General features: G+C 45.3%; 1 protein-coding gene across 3 annotated transcripts in view; it reads right to left on the bottom strand.

Moving 5' to 3' along the window:
* The window catches only part of RAD54L2 (RAD54 like 2), a 68,042-nt gene that overhangs the window by 13,053 nt on the left and 40,444 nt on the right, over positions 1–14,545 (bottom strand). For all 3 annotated transcript variants that reach the window (XM_088171621.1, XM_014869705.2, XM_014869704.2), the window contains 9 exons: positions 8,587–8,785; positions 7,064–7,203; positions 5,369–5,500; positions 4,403–4,635; positions 3,730–3,912; positions 3,319–3,452; positions 2,409–2,605; positions 1,559–1,901; positions 103–280 (listed from right to left, as the gene is read on the bottom strand). In XM_088171621.1, coding sequence (XP_088027747.1) covers positions 103–280; positions 1,559–1,901; positions 2,409–2,605; positions 3,319–3,452; positions 3,730–3,912; positions 4,403–4,635; positions 5,369–5,500; positions 7,064–7,203; positions 8,587–8,785 — 1,739 coding nt within the window. The remainder of the gene's footprint in view (positions 1–102; positions 281–1,558; positions 1,902–2,408; positions 2,606–3,318; positions 3,453–3,729; positions 3,913–4,402; positions 4,636–5,368; positions 5,501–7,063; positions 7,204–8,586; positions 8,786–14,545) is intronic.

The following is a 14,545-nucleotide window of genomic DNA, read 5'->3' as shown; positions in this document are numbered from 1 at the left end:
GATGATGTCCCAGGCCAACCACACTTTCACCTCCTCTTTTACTTATATTCCCCTTTCCCCAACACATTAGAATCTTTCTTTGCATCTTCTGCCAAAACCTACCTTACAACAGACACAGAAAGCTTTGAGTGGGTTCAGCCCCAGCCAGCCACTGTTGCCTGCATCACGGAACCGGTTCATGAACTCCGTGTAAAGGGCCCGCTGGATCTTGGACAGGCGTACCAGAATGACATGTTCTTCCTTAGATGGGAGCTGAACCTTCAGCACGTTGTGGCCTCGCCTGTGGAGGAAATAAAAAGAGTCAGATAAATACAGGGAAGAGAATTTCCCAATAAAAGCTCCCTGTGGCTGCCTGTAGGGTAAGATTTTGACTTCTTGCCCACCCAGCTGCAGAGAGAAGGACCTCTAAATTGCATGTTTCTCTAATGCATGACACTTCTGAGATACTCTCCCTGCAGCCAAATACCAATTGTAAACACAATTACAAAGATCTCAAACACTACAATCTTCTAGCACAGGTCACAGACTTAAGAGGGTGATGAAAAGTCCTGTTTTCCATGGTAGCTGAAAAACAGACATAAGACGTAAAGTCTATTTTCAGCTCTGCCAATGATTAAGACACTCCAGACTAGCATCTTAGAATCCTCATCTTAGAAAAAAAAAATGCTGATTTGTTTCCAGAGTGGTGGAGTCACTGTCACTTTTCTTAACAGTTTTACGGAACACTTCTAGATTCTTGGATAAGGATGTCACAAAGCACACATCCAAATTGGCTATTAAGCCACCAAAATAAACCTGAGGTCACTCTAGGGCAGTTATAGGTGTAGTTCTCTATTATCAGAGTCCGTGGTACCAAAGCAAACCAACTTTACAGTGTGGCCAACAGGGCCAGGGCACTGAACCTCCCCTCGCACTCAGGTGAGGCCCCACTTTGAATCCTGGGTTCAGTTTTGGGTCCCTCACTACAAGACAGTGAGGTGCTGGAGTGTGTCCAGATTCAGGCAACAGAGCTGGAAAGGGTCTGGAGCACAAGTCTGATGAGGAACAGCTGAGAGGACTCAGCCTGGAGAAAAGTAGGCTTTGGGGGCACCTCTCTCTCTCTCCACAACTACCTAAAAGTAAGTTATATCCAGGTAGGGAACAGTCTCTTCTCCCAGGTAACAGTGACAGAACAAGAGAAAATGGCCTCGAATCGTGCTGGGGAGGTTTAGATTGGATATTAGAAAAAATTTCTCCATGGAAGAAGAAATTTTCCCTTCATGGAAAGGGTGGTCACTCATTGGAACAGGCTGTTCAGGGAAGTGGTGGAGTCACCAGTCCTGGAAGGATTTAAAAGACTCATAGGTGTGGCTCCTGGGGACAAGCTTTAGTGGTGGCTGTGCTGGGTTAATGGCTGGACTTGATGATCTTACAGGTCTTTTCCAACCTAAATGATTCCACGATTCTGTAAGGCAGCAAGATTTAGTTGTACTGCACAAACCCAGCAAACAAGCCAGCTAACTTGTGCTGCAGGAGCTGTCTGCAAGGAGCACACTCCTGAGAACCCCCCTGGACTCACCGCTGCACGAAGCCCTCGAGCAGGCTGTGCAGGACGTGGCTGCGGTAGCGCATCAGCCGCACGTCCTGGGGGGTGCTGTCAATGCACTGCCCGTTCAGGATGGGCCGCTCAAACATGTTGCTGAATTCCTGCCGTGAGCCCAGGAAGTCAGGCCGGACAAAGTCCACCATGCACCAGTACTCGATGAGGTTGTTCTGGAGCGGGTACCCAGTGAGCACCACCCGCCGGCGCGAGCGGATATTCTTCAGGGCCTGCGAAGTGCTGGCATGGCAGTTCTTTATCCGGTGTCCTTCGTCACAAATAACCACATCTGGGCCGGGGCGAGACAAAGCTTTCTCAATCCCTGAGGACAAGGGACGTGAAGTGTTAGTTAGAGATGAATAAGACAAAGTTCTGGGTTTACAAGATCACCATCTTCACAAAACAGAGGTATTTCTGAAAAACAACAAAGCAGTACAGAGAGCAAGGCTAATTCAGGAGATAACATAGCCACTAGTTCTGATTTAGCAAAACGTGGTAATAAGTAAACATGACTGTCCCTTGATTTCTGTTCAATGACCTGCATTGCATCAAGTTGGGTGTCTTGCATCAAATCAGAGTGACAAATCTCACACTGACAAGTCCCAGAGTTCAGTGTACTAAATTCTACACTTACTTGCAGCTCTTAGAAGAAATTGAAGATTCAGTCAAAGCTCAACAACCTTCTGCCTCCAAAGACACAATCCCACCCAGCAAAGCTCTATCATGTCAGTAAACTAAAATCAAATTATAGGTTGTTTCCCTGTGCTGCCAGTTAACAGCTAGCTGGACAACAGAGTCACACTCTCCCTTTTGAGGACTGACTTCCCACCTTTCAGAAGCTCCTGCTGCCTGTCTTCCTCATCCAAGTCAATAATGACAGGGCCAGTTTGTTTCTTTGTTCTCTTCTTCCTGCCAGTGGCAAAGGACTTCTTCAGTGAGAGGAGTCGGTACATCTCGTATCCCATCAGCAGCACACCACCTTCTGTCACCCAGTCATTCACCACCTTTGCACGTGCAGCTGTCGTCCTGCAAAACAACCAAATAAACCCTAAGCTTTACTACAATTTCAGGTTGAATCACTGGATTGGAGTCTGCTGAGAAAAAATACCCATTCAATTAATTAAAAGCACTTTTCTCACATCAAACCAGATGGAGGTTTACAATGAAATTTCTTTAGGAAACAAACAGAAACAGAGGGGAAAAAAAAGCCTTTTATGTGTCATGGATAGCAGGATTGAGAATGACAAATCCTTACAGGAACTAAGGTGTAGAAGTCTGTCATGCACAAAAGCATATCAGACTCAAGAGCTCCTTTTTTATAGAGTTGTAGAATTTGCCTCAGCAAAAACCATTTTCAGAAGGAGCTGCCAATGCACATGGTTGTAATCTTCAAGTTGTTTATTCCCTGCTGTCTCCTTCAGTGCTCCTGTCCCTCAGGCTTCGTTCCCTTCCAGCCTGCTCAGAATTGGTTCAGTTCAAGACACTGTCTTTGCTCAGTCCATCACAGTACATCACATCCTGGCCAACATGGATAAATAAATGGCTGGAGCAGCATGAGCAGATTCAAATATATCCCACCCAGAAAGTGAAGACATCAACAGGTAGGTGCACAGACAAAGCCACTGAACTGAGAATTCCTCAGGACCACTGCACTGCCCTGATCCATGCAGGGAAAACGACCCAGAAAGAAGCAGAGGTCCCTGAGCCAAGAGCTCAGAAAAGCTTTTACTGTCACCTACTTGTGTTCATCATTCAGGATGTGGACTTTGAAGGTGCGGGGCTGGACCTCTTTGGAGTTATAATCAGCAGGAAGGTTTTCAGGTGCTGGGAGCCACATGTTGAACTCTGCTAGCCAGTTCTGGAGCGTATTAACCTGAAAAAGTTTGCCATGGAAGGATTAAAAACCCAGCTGAGTCACTTGGGATTTTTAAGAGCAAAAATGAGATTAGGGAATAACACCCAGTGTGCCCAGATGGAAGCAGCAGCTCACAGCATGCAAATTCAGGAACACAGGGAATGATAAAGGGGGAAGAGCAGCAAGGATGTGACAGACCTTAATGAGTGATGGGACACTAATCAATCTTCTCTATGCAAAAAAAAAGAAGTAGTGTAAGGAAACCCCTCAGCCAGCCCTTCATGTGACTACTTACAGGTACAATGGCAAGAACAGTCTTTGCCTCTGTGTGCCGAAAAAGTACATCCAAGAAAGAGATGACCTGTATGGTCTTGCCCAGGCCCATGCTATGTGCTAAAATACACCCAAACCCACTGCTGGTTTTAAATCTCTCCAAGGACTCGACCAAGTTGTCATAAAGGAATCGGATCCCACCAATCTAGGCAGAAAAGTAGAAAAAGTGTTAGAATGGTGGCAGACAAAAAAGCCCAGGACGGGTATGTATTTATAGAGTGGCAAGTACATGAGGACCATGAAAATGTAAAGGGGATGTTTCAAGTTCACTGAAGTACTCTAATCTAGGGAAGACTCAGAAACTTAGTATTTTTAGATGCTCACAGAATTTCTTGAGAATATATGAATAAATCAAAATTAATTGGTAGCCAGAGGATCTGAATTGGGGTTGATTAGTTTGTTTATAATTTTATTTTTTTTAAAGTTCATCTAAATATAGAAAGGTCTGATAATGACAACAGCTGAAGTTATACAGAGCCTTGGCCTTCCTCTAATTCAGTTTTATCATTTGACCGTTGTCCACAACAGTCACCACCACAACCAGACTGGTTGCAGGGCTCACCAAAGAAGTTCTGCTGAGATTCTCAGGCAAGCTTGCCTGAATTAATTGTATTTTCAAAGTTAACAAAGCCCACCTGATGAGGTTTTACTGCATGTGCCAGCTGGGGAGCTAGGAAAATGTCCTCCTCATTTGGTGGATGATTGATGTTGACGATAACTTGCCCCAGAGCATCTGACTGATTTAAGGCATCATTCACATGAGAGCCACTGCTCTCTTCACTGCCATCCTCCTCCCCCTCATTGCCAGAGTCACTGCTGTCCACAATTTGGAGGGCATCATCCTCTCCTGAGCTCAGCTCAATCACTTCTGTAAAGTAACCAAAACAGGAGAGAATAAGGATGAAGTTGACATCAGGGTTTATCATGAATGAAAAAAACCTTGCAGGAAATAAGGCTACCCCCAGCTTTTGCAATTCCACCGTGGCCTAATGATGTATCCTGAACAGGCAGGCACGATACAGGCACACAGACCAGGCCCCTCAGACCAGCATATGAAAATGTCATCTTCACTGGTTTCCAAATGTTTCAGGTAACATTAACTTGGCTGATCCAAAGACAACCTGAGACAGTTTCTAGGAGTGTTTTACATTCTCTTCTGTATGTTTTCTTAATTTCCAAGCCCAGACACGAATTTTATCTACTAATGTAATGCCTAAGGATCATGAAGGAGTCCAGTTGAATCCATTTGGGACAAGGGACACAAAAACCACTTTCAGCTGTAGATCTGAATACTTAGATGCTCCTTTCACATGCAGCAAATGGTGCCACATCTCCTGTAAGCATTCTTCAGCAATGCACTGAGCAAAGCTAAGTGCATTTATAAAGCAGAAATAAACACAAGTTCACAAGCCCTGACAGGCCATTTTATAAATGTCATTTTAGGACTCACAAGCCAGAACTGCCCAAATAATTGGATACCAATAGGCCTACAAAAATCTGAAGTGATTCACCACTGGAGCATCTGACCAGCTGAAAACAGACTTGTGGCTGAATAAACAGCATATTGTGAGAAGAACAGGCTGAGGGAATTGGTCACTTACCATCTTTAATGCTATTTTTTCCTTTAGTATCATCTTCACTGCCACTGCTGGTACTGTCGAGGCAGATCACTTCCTCAGCCAGGACCTGAGGGGGGAGCTGGGTCGCCTCTGCTGTTCTGAAAACGATGTCCTCTACAAACATAAATTACAAACAGTAAGTAATTCATAATAATGGGGAAGGAGACAAAACTGTTCAGAAACCAGACAGTATTTCCTTCCACTTTAGCTCCAATAACTTAGTCCTGGAATTTTCCATAACAGACTCTCACTGTCTACAATCCTGCTATGACTCAGCTTCCTGGGTCACACTCTCCTCCATTCTCAATATGCTGTAACAATAGCCCATTTGCTGATGGCACCCTCTGTTTCATGCCCTGACTGGGGCACACTGACCATGCAACATGCTAAAGCCTTTGTTTCTCTTTTTTTTTGGTCTCAATAAAAGCTGTGTTTCATCCAGCAGAGAAAGTACCAACTGCTAAAGGGATGATAACTGCTCTTTGTTAGTAGGGACACTGTAATAATTACATCCCACATATCATAAACAACTTTTGCTGATCAAAAGCATTTGTTTGTATGCTTTCAGTGCTGCCATTTGGGGGAGAGGCTAATAGAGCCAAACAGCACCACTTTAGTAACACAGCAAGCAATGACATTGTTCTGGGATTGAACCTACCCAGCATAAGTTAAAGTGTTTTAAACAGCTCTTATTCCTTCTCCCACATGTAAAAGTGTTTTTAACACTTACACATAAGGGAGAATATATATTTCCTCAAGAGGCAAGGCCAACTCAAGGATTCCTTACCCTTGCCCAACATCCAGCTGCACTTCTCTGCCCTTTACATCTTTTGGAGCTGTGCTATAAGCTAAATCACCAAAATGATTCAGATTGGGAAACAATGCAAGGTGACATATTCACCCAAAGACATGAGTGATGCTTAACCATTTATACTGCCTGCAACTCACTGCTTGCTGAAACATGCCAGGAAGGTCAAGGTTATATCACCAACATATGTGCACCCAGTCTATTGTTCCACTATCCCCAGTACCAGACACACATGTTACCAGACAATTCCCAGGACAAACAAGATCTGGCATTTCTGCCAAATCTGTTGATTTAAGCTCCCATACCAGCTGGAAAGACAAGAGAGCTCTGTTTCAGCATCCCCCTACACACACTTAATATATGTCAAAACATCTTCAACAAACATTACCTGGCACCTTTCACCAAGCATCCACTGTATCTTGATAGAAAACAGGCTCAGAAGTGGAACTGCCTACACTGAACCTACAAGTGGTTTGGAACTGCTATTCTAAGAGTTTACACTTGAAAGTCCAAGTATAGCAGAGAATCACAGAACGTTTGGGGTTGGAAGGACCTTTCAAAGGTCATCTAGTCCAACCCCTCTACACTGATCAGGGACATCTTCAGCTACATGTGGTTGCTCAAAGCCCAATCCATCCTGAACTTAAATGTTTCCAGGAGAGGAGCATTCATCACAACACATTATGCACGACCTGTGTTTCAGCACCCTCATTGTAAAGCATTTCTTCTTTGTATCTAGCCTGAATCTACCTTCCTTTAGGTCAAAAACCATTACTCCTTGTCCTGTCATGGACAAGCATGGCACTACCTTCTTCATTCAGAATCCATCTTTAAAACTCTTGCTTTGGCTGGCATCTCCCAGTGCTTACCAGGAAGAAACTCCAGGGGTACTGTTGGTATAGAGGCTGGATAATCCTTCCGCTGCTGCTCAAGCCGTTTCCTTCTCTCCAACTCTTCCTGCTGGGCTGCCTTTGTCACGGCTTCCAGTTGGTCCTCACGCAACAGCTTTCTGAACACAGGAGCAAACATGATTTGGTTACATTCAATTTCTTCCAAAAACCTGAACACAGCTGCTGAAAAGATGACTGACAAGCTTCAGGTATTCTGTCAGCCATACAGAGTAGGAACATCATCCCCCAAAAGATATGGGCAAATTCTACAGCTATTTCAACACTGTGCTTCCCAACTACACTCAAGGAAAAGACAAAAGTTTGACAGAAGCGAAGTAATGAAAGGAGGAAAAACCTAAGTGGGTAAGCACATATTTAAACTAGGTTAACAGAGACTAGTTCTTCTGCTTGAAAGGGTGTTTTTTACTGATATGCAGTTTATAAACACAAAATGCACTAAGACATGCAAAGAAGATATATGCGAAGAAAATGCACCAATTCCCCTACAAAAAATCATCACCCTGATTCTCTTCTGACAGTATTTTCAGGAGCTAGGATCTCTAATGGTTTTAACAATTGTTTCAAGGCATTCTCTCAAAGCACCTTCACTTTGGAAGTAATTTTATTTACTTCTAGAAGTTGTTTTTCCCCTGCTTCCGTGTCACATGTCCAGTCCTGGAAATGAAGGTGCTTTTGCCAGAGGAGAGGTGCAGTACAAGCAGTGGTAAAATTCAGCTCCCTCAAACTAGCCTTTAAAATCACCCAAAACCACACTTCAGGGACATCTCCTTGATCCTAATGAAGTCTCATTTTCCAAGGTCTATCCAATGCTTATTCCTTCAGCTTTAAGAAAATCAATCTGCACATAGGCACCGAAGACCACCAGCACAGGACATGACAGCCACTTGCTGCCACAGGAGTTCCTGCTCCATTAGCTCTCCTCTGAGCTTATAAAATTCCCTTGAGCAGAATTTCCTAGCATTTACCACCTCACAACCTGTCCCAGAATATGTGGTGAATTACACAATCAAACAATTACTCCTTTATAAAATCCAGGAGAAACTGACTTCCAACATTTCAGTTGCTAGTCATAGCATCAGCATTCCTGTTAATAAATACTCAGGACAGTATAGGAAAGGACTGTATTTTAGGCTGTTTGCAATAGGATTCTCCTCAGCAAATATCTGAAACTGGTATTTACTTAATGGTGTTACTGTTTTTCAATTACATCTCTCAAAAGACAGCAGCAATTACACAATTTTTGCAATATATTCCATAACCAAATATTCACTCTTCTGAAATACCAAACAAGTCTGCACCCACATGCAGCACTCCAGTCTGAGATCACTCTACTCCCACTGGTGAAATCCTAAGGTTTTGGAAAAGAAAAACCATCTGGTTTGCCAGCAGTGGCACAACGTAGCTCAGAAGCAAAGCGCAGAGATTCTGTTTTCACCACCATATGTGACCCGAGCTCTTTCTGTCCTGCTGCTGCTGCTTACCTTATGTTCCTCCGCATGTGAGACGGTTTCTGAGCCCTCTTCTTTTTGGTGTCCTCAGAGGCCAGGCTCTTGTGCTGGTTCTGCAAGAGTTGCTCTGCCCGCTCGCTCTGAGATGAGGTAGTTGAAGTCGAGCGCTGCCATTCTCCATCCTCCGCATGCTCCGCGTGGTCACCGCTGAACACGGCATCCTGGGGTTGGTCTGCAAGGGGCACAACATGACATGGCAGCAGCTGGGCCAGGCTGCCAGCTGGCTGTTCCACGAGCATTCAGCAGGATTTGAGGCAAACCAGAACTGACAAGCCCTACTCTCTCTCATTTGCAAGCATGTCACTCTGAGAGTTAAAACTGGGGTCCTTCCTGACAGTCAGAGTTAAAAAGTTTTACAGTGAAGGATCTGTCCCTAGTGAAAGCCAAGACTAACACCCGTCAACACAGCCCAAAAATGTCCTGACAAGAAAACAAGGCAAAATCATTTAGGTCCATGTGGAGCATTTGCTACTTCAAGAGTCTGTTTTTCTATAAGCTCTGATTAAAACAAGGAACTTAAATCTCTTTTTCTGTGTTTCACATCATTCAAGTAGGGCAGAAATTTCCATCTATATGACACCTACATAACCATCTTCCAAGTCAAGAGAATACAGTATGTAAAAGGTTATCTGGTTCAAACACTGGGTCATGGCTCAGCAGGAAGTTCAGTGGTTTCAAAACCAGGCTTCACTCTCATGGTTTGAAAGGTACTTTCCAACAAGCTTTTTGTCAAACAAAATTTAAGTGGCAATACTCTTTCTACATTATAAATCACATGCATTCCTTTTTCTCTTCATTCTCCTATTTTCAGACTTCCCTTTGTGCCTGATTCCACTCTTAAAGCACAATGCGAAATGATACCTTGTTCTATGTGACACTTGGCTCTTCAACAGGCTGCCAGTGACCAAGCTAATGTTTCCAGAGCAAAGAAAGGAAATGTTTCTGTTCAAAAGCTTCCCTTGAAGTAAACTGTTTCTGACAAGCGTTGTAATAGCTTCTTTGAAGCATTTTGTCCCCTTGTGTCAGCCAAAGAGATACCCTGAACTTCATCTTGTAATCAGCTTTCTTGCTTACATTGTGTATCTGAGCTAATGACTGAACTGAAATGACACATAGACAGAATTTTGAAGGAAAGAAGACATCAGTGCAGAGGAATGTGGCAGATTAAGTTATACAGAACCAACAAGCATCACATTGTGACTCTGAGGGATCTGGAGACAGAGAGCATTCCTTCTCAAAATGCTGGGAGCTTAAATGAAGGATGCTTCAGTACAGCACATTGCACCTACAGCTGTCATGTTGATATGCCCATTAAATTAACCTCATCTCCAGTATCACATCTTAAAATTGAGATGACAACAAGCAGATTCACACCTTGTTCAAAAGCACCAACTTTGCAAACTTCCTCTCCAGACATCCCACCAGACCCACCCCTGCAAGTCTACGTCAGAACACATTTAGGACTTCAGAGCTCAGCCCACCATGGACCAGTACCAGCAGAGCAGCTCAAACATTTCTGTGAATATCTATCTCTGCAAGCCCCACCCATACTGAAAAACCAGGTATCCACAGTTTACAGGATGGAACAGATCTCATGATGAATGCAAGGAGAGTTATATGAATATGAAGAGCATATGAAGATAAAGGCAAAGGGGTTCACTGCTACAAGCACAGTAGTTCTACCATAGCCAAAGTCTTGGAGCCCTGTCCTCCCACCATGCCTCTTTAGACTTACAAGCTCAGATTATCAAGCATCAGCTCACTTGCAGACAGAGAACTGTGCTGGGAATAAACCCAGTTTCTCAGGCTTCCCAGACAACAACTCTGCTATTTGAGCTACAGACACATTTTAGTCACATTACCTGCAATTCTTCAGCACTGTTTCCTTCCCTCCACCCCTCTTGACTCCTGGTTATATAACTAGATCAAAAGATTGGATGAAATAGGGCAAAGGGAAGCAGGGAGGCTGCACACGTGATCACATGCTCCGGGATGAGTCATTAAACCGGAGACAAACACTGCCATGGTTACACTGCTGCCATCTCACCCTGGGCCCGGAGGACCTTGACAAGGCACCAGAGAGCACAAAGCCATGCTTGTTTGGAAGAGGAAGTGCTTCCCTTCCCACACTCCAGCAATTGCCCACATCACCTCCTCCAGCAGCCACCCTGCCACCTGCACTCTGCAAGGCAAGGGTGTCTTCAGGAGAAGGGTGATAATAGCAAAACCTAAAGGCTCAGGAGCCCAAATTATTATGTCTCCTCTATGTTTTCAGATGTGTTGGCCAATCCCTATGTAGACTCATTCCATTTCTGCATTTTACTTTTTCTTTCCTCTTAATGATATATAATATGATCTCTGGTGAAACCTACACACAGCTGGATCAGATAGGGTTTTTAAAATATAATTCTCATCTGACCAGAGACCTGAAGCCCAAAATTTGATTATAAATTTGGTCCTACACTGACTACAAGCCCTTATCTGCCACAGCCACATCTGCTTAGGCTGGTGTTTGTCCTGTCAATATAAGTTCTGAGGTGAGGAACACAATCTGTGCCTCAGCCCACATCCCTGACACATATGCATCGAGAGCTCTTCCACACTAGTGACAGCTCCAAACATCTCACTGATTCAGCTGCAGTGGGATTCAGGAGACAGACTGCTTCCCAAAGGCTGCTCCTATCCTTGCCACCACCAGGAATAAAGCTTTTCACAAAGTTTAACTAACACAATGTTAAAATCAGAAGTCTAACCTTGCAAGAGCTCCCACCACACCTGTGGCATGAGCTGGCAGCTACAAGCAGGAATTGTTTTGCTGCTGCTTTGTATTAAACATGTGATTATGTGCACAGCCTAAACCTAGCCCAGATGAAAAGTGTGGCTCTCTGCTGCAAGCATGTGGCTGCTCTCCAATACGGGGAGAGCTCCAAGCTGTATAAACGGGACCCACACTGGGACAGAAACACATTAAGAAACAATAGCTACACACATGAACACCTATTTTGTATAAGAACAGGTCTGATCTTTGAGTTGGAGGGAGTGTGGGAAGAGACTCGTTGAACAAGTCCCATCAGGTAATCAATGCAATAATCCTGCCCCAATTTTGCCAAACCTACATCTACAACAGAAACGCAATTATGGTTTTGTAACAGGAGCTCAACACACTACTCTGACATGGTTATACAAGTAGCTTTTTACACAACACAAAAAATTCATCAGCCACGTTTGCATGTTGACAACTCCCTGATCACGCTGGAGCTGCTGTGCACTCTAGGAAGACCCAGGCATTTATCCACGTTGCCTGCTTGAGAAGAGCATTGCTACCAGCCTAGGGGGTGACAACCCAGCACAGCCTTGCACAGCAGGATGAGCCACATCAGAAAAAGCAGGCCCAGGTCTAGCTGAAGACAGCCATGGGCCAGGTGTGGTTGTTGGCAAGGTGTAAATCCATCCCACGGTTACACACTGTGGGCACCAAGAATCACCCGGTTCACACCAGCTTTGTTTCATGTTTTGCACTGTCCTCACCACAACTACAAAGAGGATCTCCCAAGGGAAGTGGTGGTAGCATCAATGCAGCTGCTCCTTCAGATGGGTTACAGCTCTCTGAGAAATCTCCAAACAATTCCCAGTGGTTATGGACACCTGCACACACCCAGACACTCTGTCCTGCAAGGTACCCTGAATACCAAGAGGGGAACAACTATCCTTTCTCATGCACTTCAGAGGTGTGAAATGTGCCTGTACTCTCAAAACCCAACAGACCTGGTTAAAGCTCTGGTTTGTGCTGCAGGCCAGAGGTTGCCAGTTTTTTTTGCTCAATAAGCAGCAGCAAGCACCACCCCCAGATGTACATACAAATAGGGGGAGGTGTTTGGTTTCTCGACCAACACTTGCATGTCACAGTATTGCAGTTTAGAAGTCGTGACTGCTGAGTGTAACGCTGCTTTAGATGCTCCCTATGTGGTGTGACTGCCAGAGCTGTCCCTAAACACTGCACACAGCTGTGACTCATGATGTGTAACACAGAAGAAGATTTGTCCTGCAGTCAGGCACCTCCTGCTGCAGCCAAGCTCACCTCATCACCTCCTCAAACTTCTGTTACAACAGCACAGGATTTAGCCTGGAGAATGTTCTCTAGATCATCGATTCAGCAGTGAATTGCTCTCGACACAGCCTGCTCTGCAAAATGGCTCAGGTTGCTGCAAAGTGTCATGAAGTAGCAGGTTGTTTTGAGGTGTGACATTTGTGTAACTAACAATGTCCTCTGACATCAAGGTAAGTGAAAAACAGTGTTGAGCCAATCTGTGCTGCAAGGCAGACCTCAGTAAGTCCAAGTGTCTGCACATCCACAGTTTGGCTCAGCATTTCAGTCAGCACTCACAGGAGTACAGACATTCCCATTCAGAAGATCTGAGGGTCTCCTACCTGAGGTTGCTGCATAAGAAGATCCAAGATACCCCTCAGGGGACGAACTACTGTGTAATTTGGTGACTTCCTTGCCTGCTCAGTTACTAGCCACTGGTATGTATACCTCCTCCTGGGAGACCAGTTTCATTGTGAGGGTAACTCCAGTGACTCCAGAAAAGACATAGCACTGAAAACCAGACACTTGTTTATTTATAAAATCATTTCACTATGGAAACTCAGGATACCAAACAGGACAATTTTGCTGAGTGTTTGGGCATTATTTTTTATCCTAAGGACAGGGATGTGTATGCATGGTGAGGAAGGTAGCTGCATGTAGAGCAGCGAGCAGTTAATTCTTGTTTTGGGAGCTTTCTTTAGTCCTGCAAAAATAACAAAGAGTAGTTCAATATTATTGCAGGCCTTCTGGGAACTTCTATGCAGTTTGTAGGCAAAAGCCTGTCAGAGACTAGCTAATACTAGCTAGTGCTACTACAGCCGGTACTGAGCTGTCAAAGCAAGAATGGGAGGAGCACTGAGGGATGGCACAAGAAAGTCTAATTGCACAGTTCCAGCTGCAACTCAGTCTCTGACACACTGAACTACAACTGGAGTGGCAAAGGCTGGAGGAGAAACTCTGCAGAGCAAGCCTGACTGCAAAGGCTCTGACAGCCTGGAAGATGCTCTGTGGGGTTATGTGATGTTTCCCCAGTGTGCTGGGCAGGTGATGCCAGAGTGCAGCTGTACCTGGCTCACAAAGAACAGCAGTTCTCTAACTGCAGCACAGCAATCAGCTCGGGGGCTGGCAACAGCCAGAGTCCTCTGGCTCATCCTGTACCCAGCTGTGCAATAGAAATGAAATACTTTCAGAATATTCTTTGTATGCAACTGGTGCAGCTGTTGTGTGGATGCCATGCAAAAAGGGAGAAGGGGTCTCTGCACAGAGCACCTCTCACAGAGGTGGCATTATGTGAAAACACTTGAGCACCACAAGGCTGGGCTGGCGGCAGGAAATTCCTTGTGAAAACTTTCAAGTATGGTGTAGGTGCAAGTAAGGGAAAAGCTCAGACTCCCTTCCTTCAGGCTTTACCTGTTGCAACATACAGGAGAGGCACAAAGCCGGCACACATCAACACCTGATTGCTTCCACCCAAAGCACTGGGAAAGCCACCCCAGAGGGGTCAGAGCGGGACAGAGCAGGGCGCAGCCCCGCCGGGAACTCGGGGCTCTCCGCGGCAGCCGCTGGCAGGGCAGCTAATTAGCAACAAGACTTTGTTCTCCTCGGAAAATAATCGGGCTCAGTCCTCGACGGCAGGACGCCCCTCCCAGCCAGCAGCGCTTAACAAAGCCCTAATTATGTAAGTATTATATAACCCGGCACACCTGCCCCCCCGCGCCGGCCGCGGCACCCGCGCCCGGCCGCCCCTCGGCCCTCTCCGGTCACAGCAGCGGCCAGCGCGACAGCGGGACCAGCCTTTTGTCCGCCTGTCCACACGGGACCACCACGGCTGTGGGAGCTCCCAGC

Source organism: Sturnus vulgaris, chromosome 11, assembly GCF_052056855.1.
Source record: "Sturnus vulgaris isolate bStuVul1 chromosome 11, bStuVul1.hap1, whole genome shotgun sequence".
Lineage (NCBI taxonomy): Eukaryota > Metazoa > Chordata > Aves > Passeriformes > Sturnidae > Sturnus > Sturnus vulgaris.
This window is presented reverse-complemented; position numbering and strand designations above follow the sequence as displayed.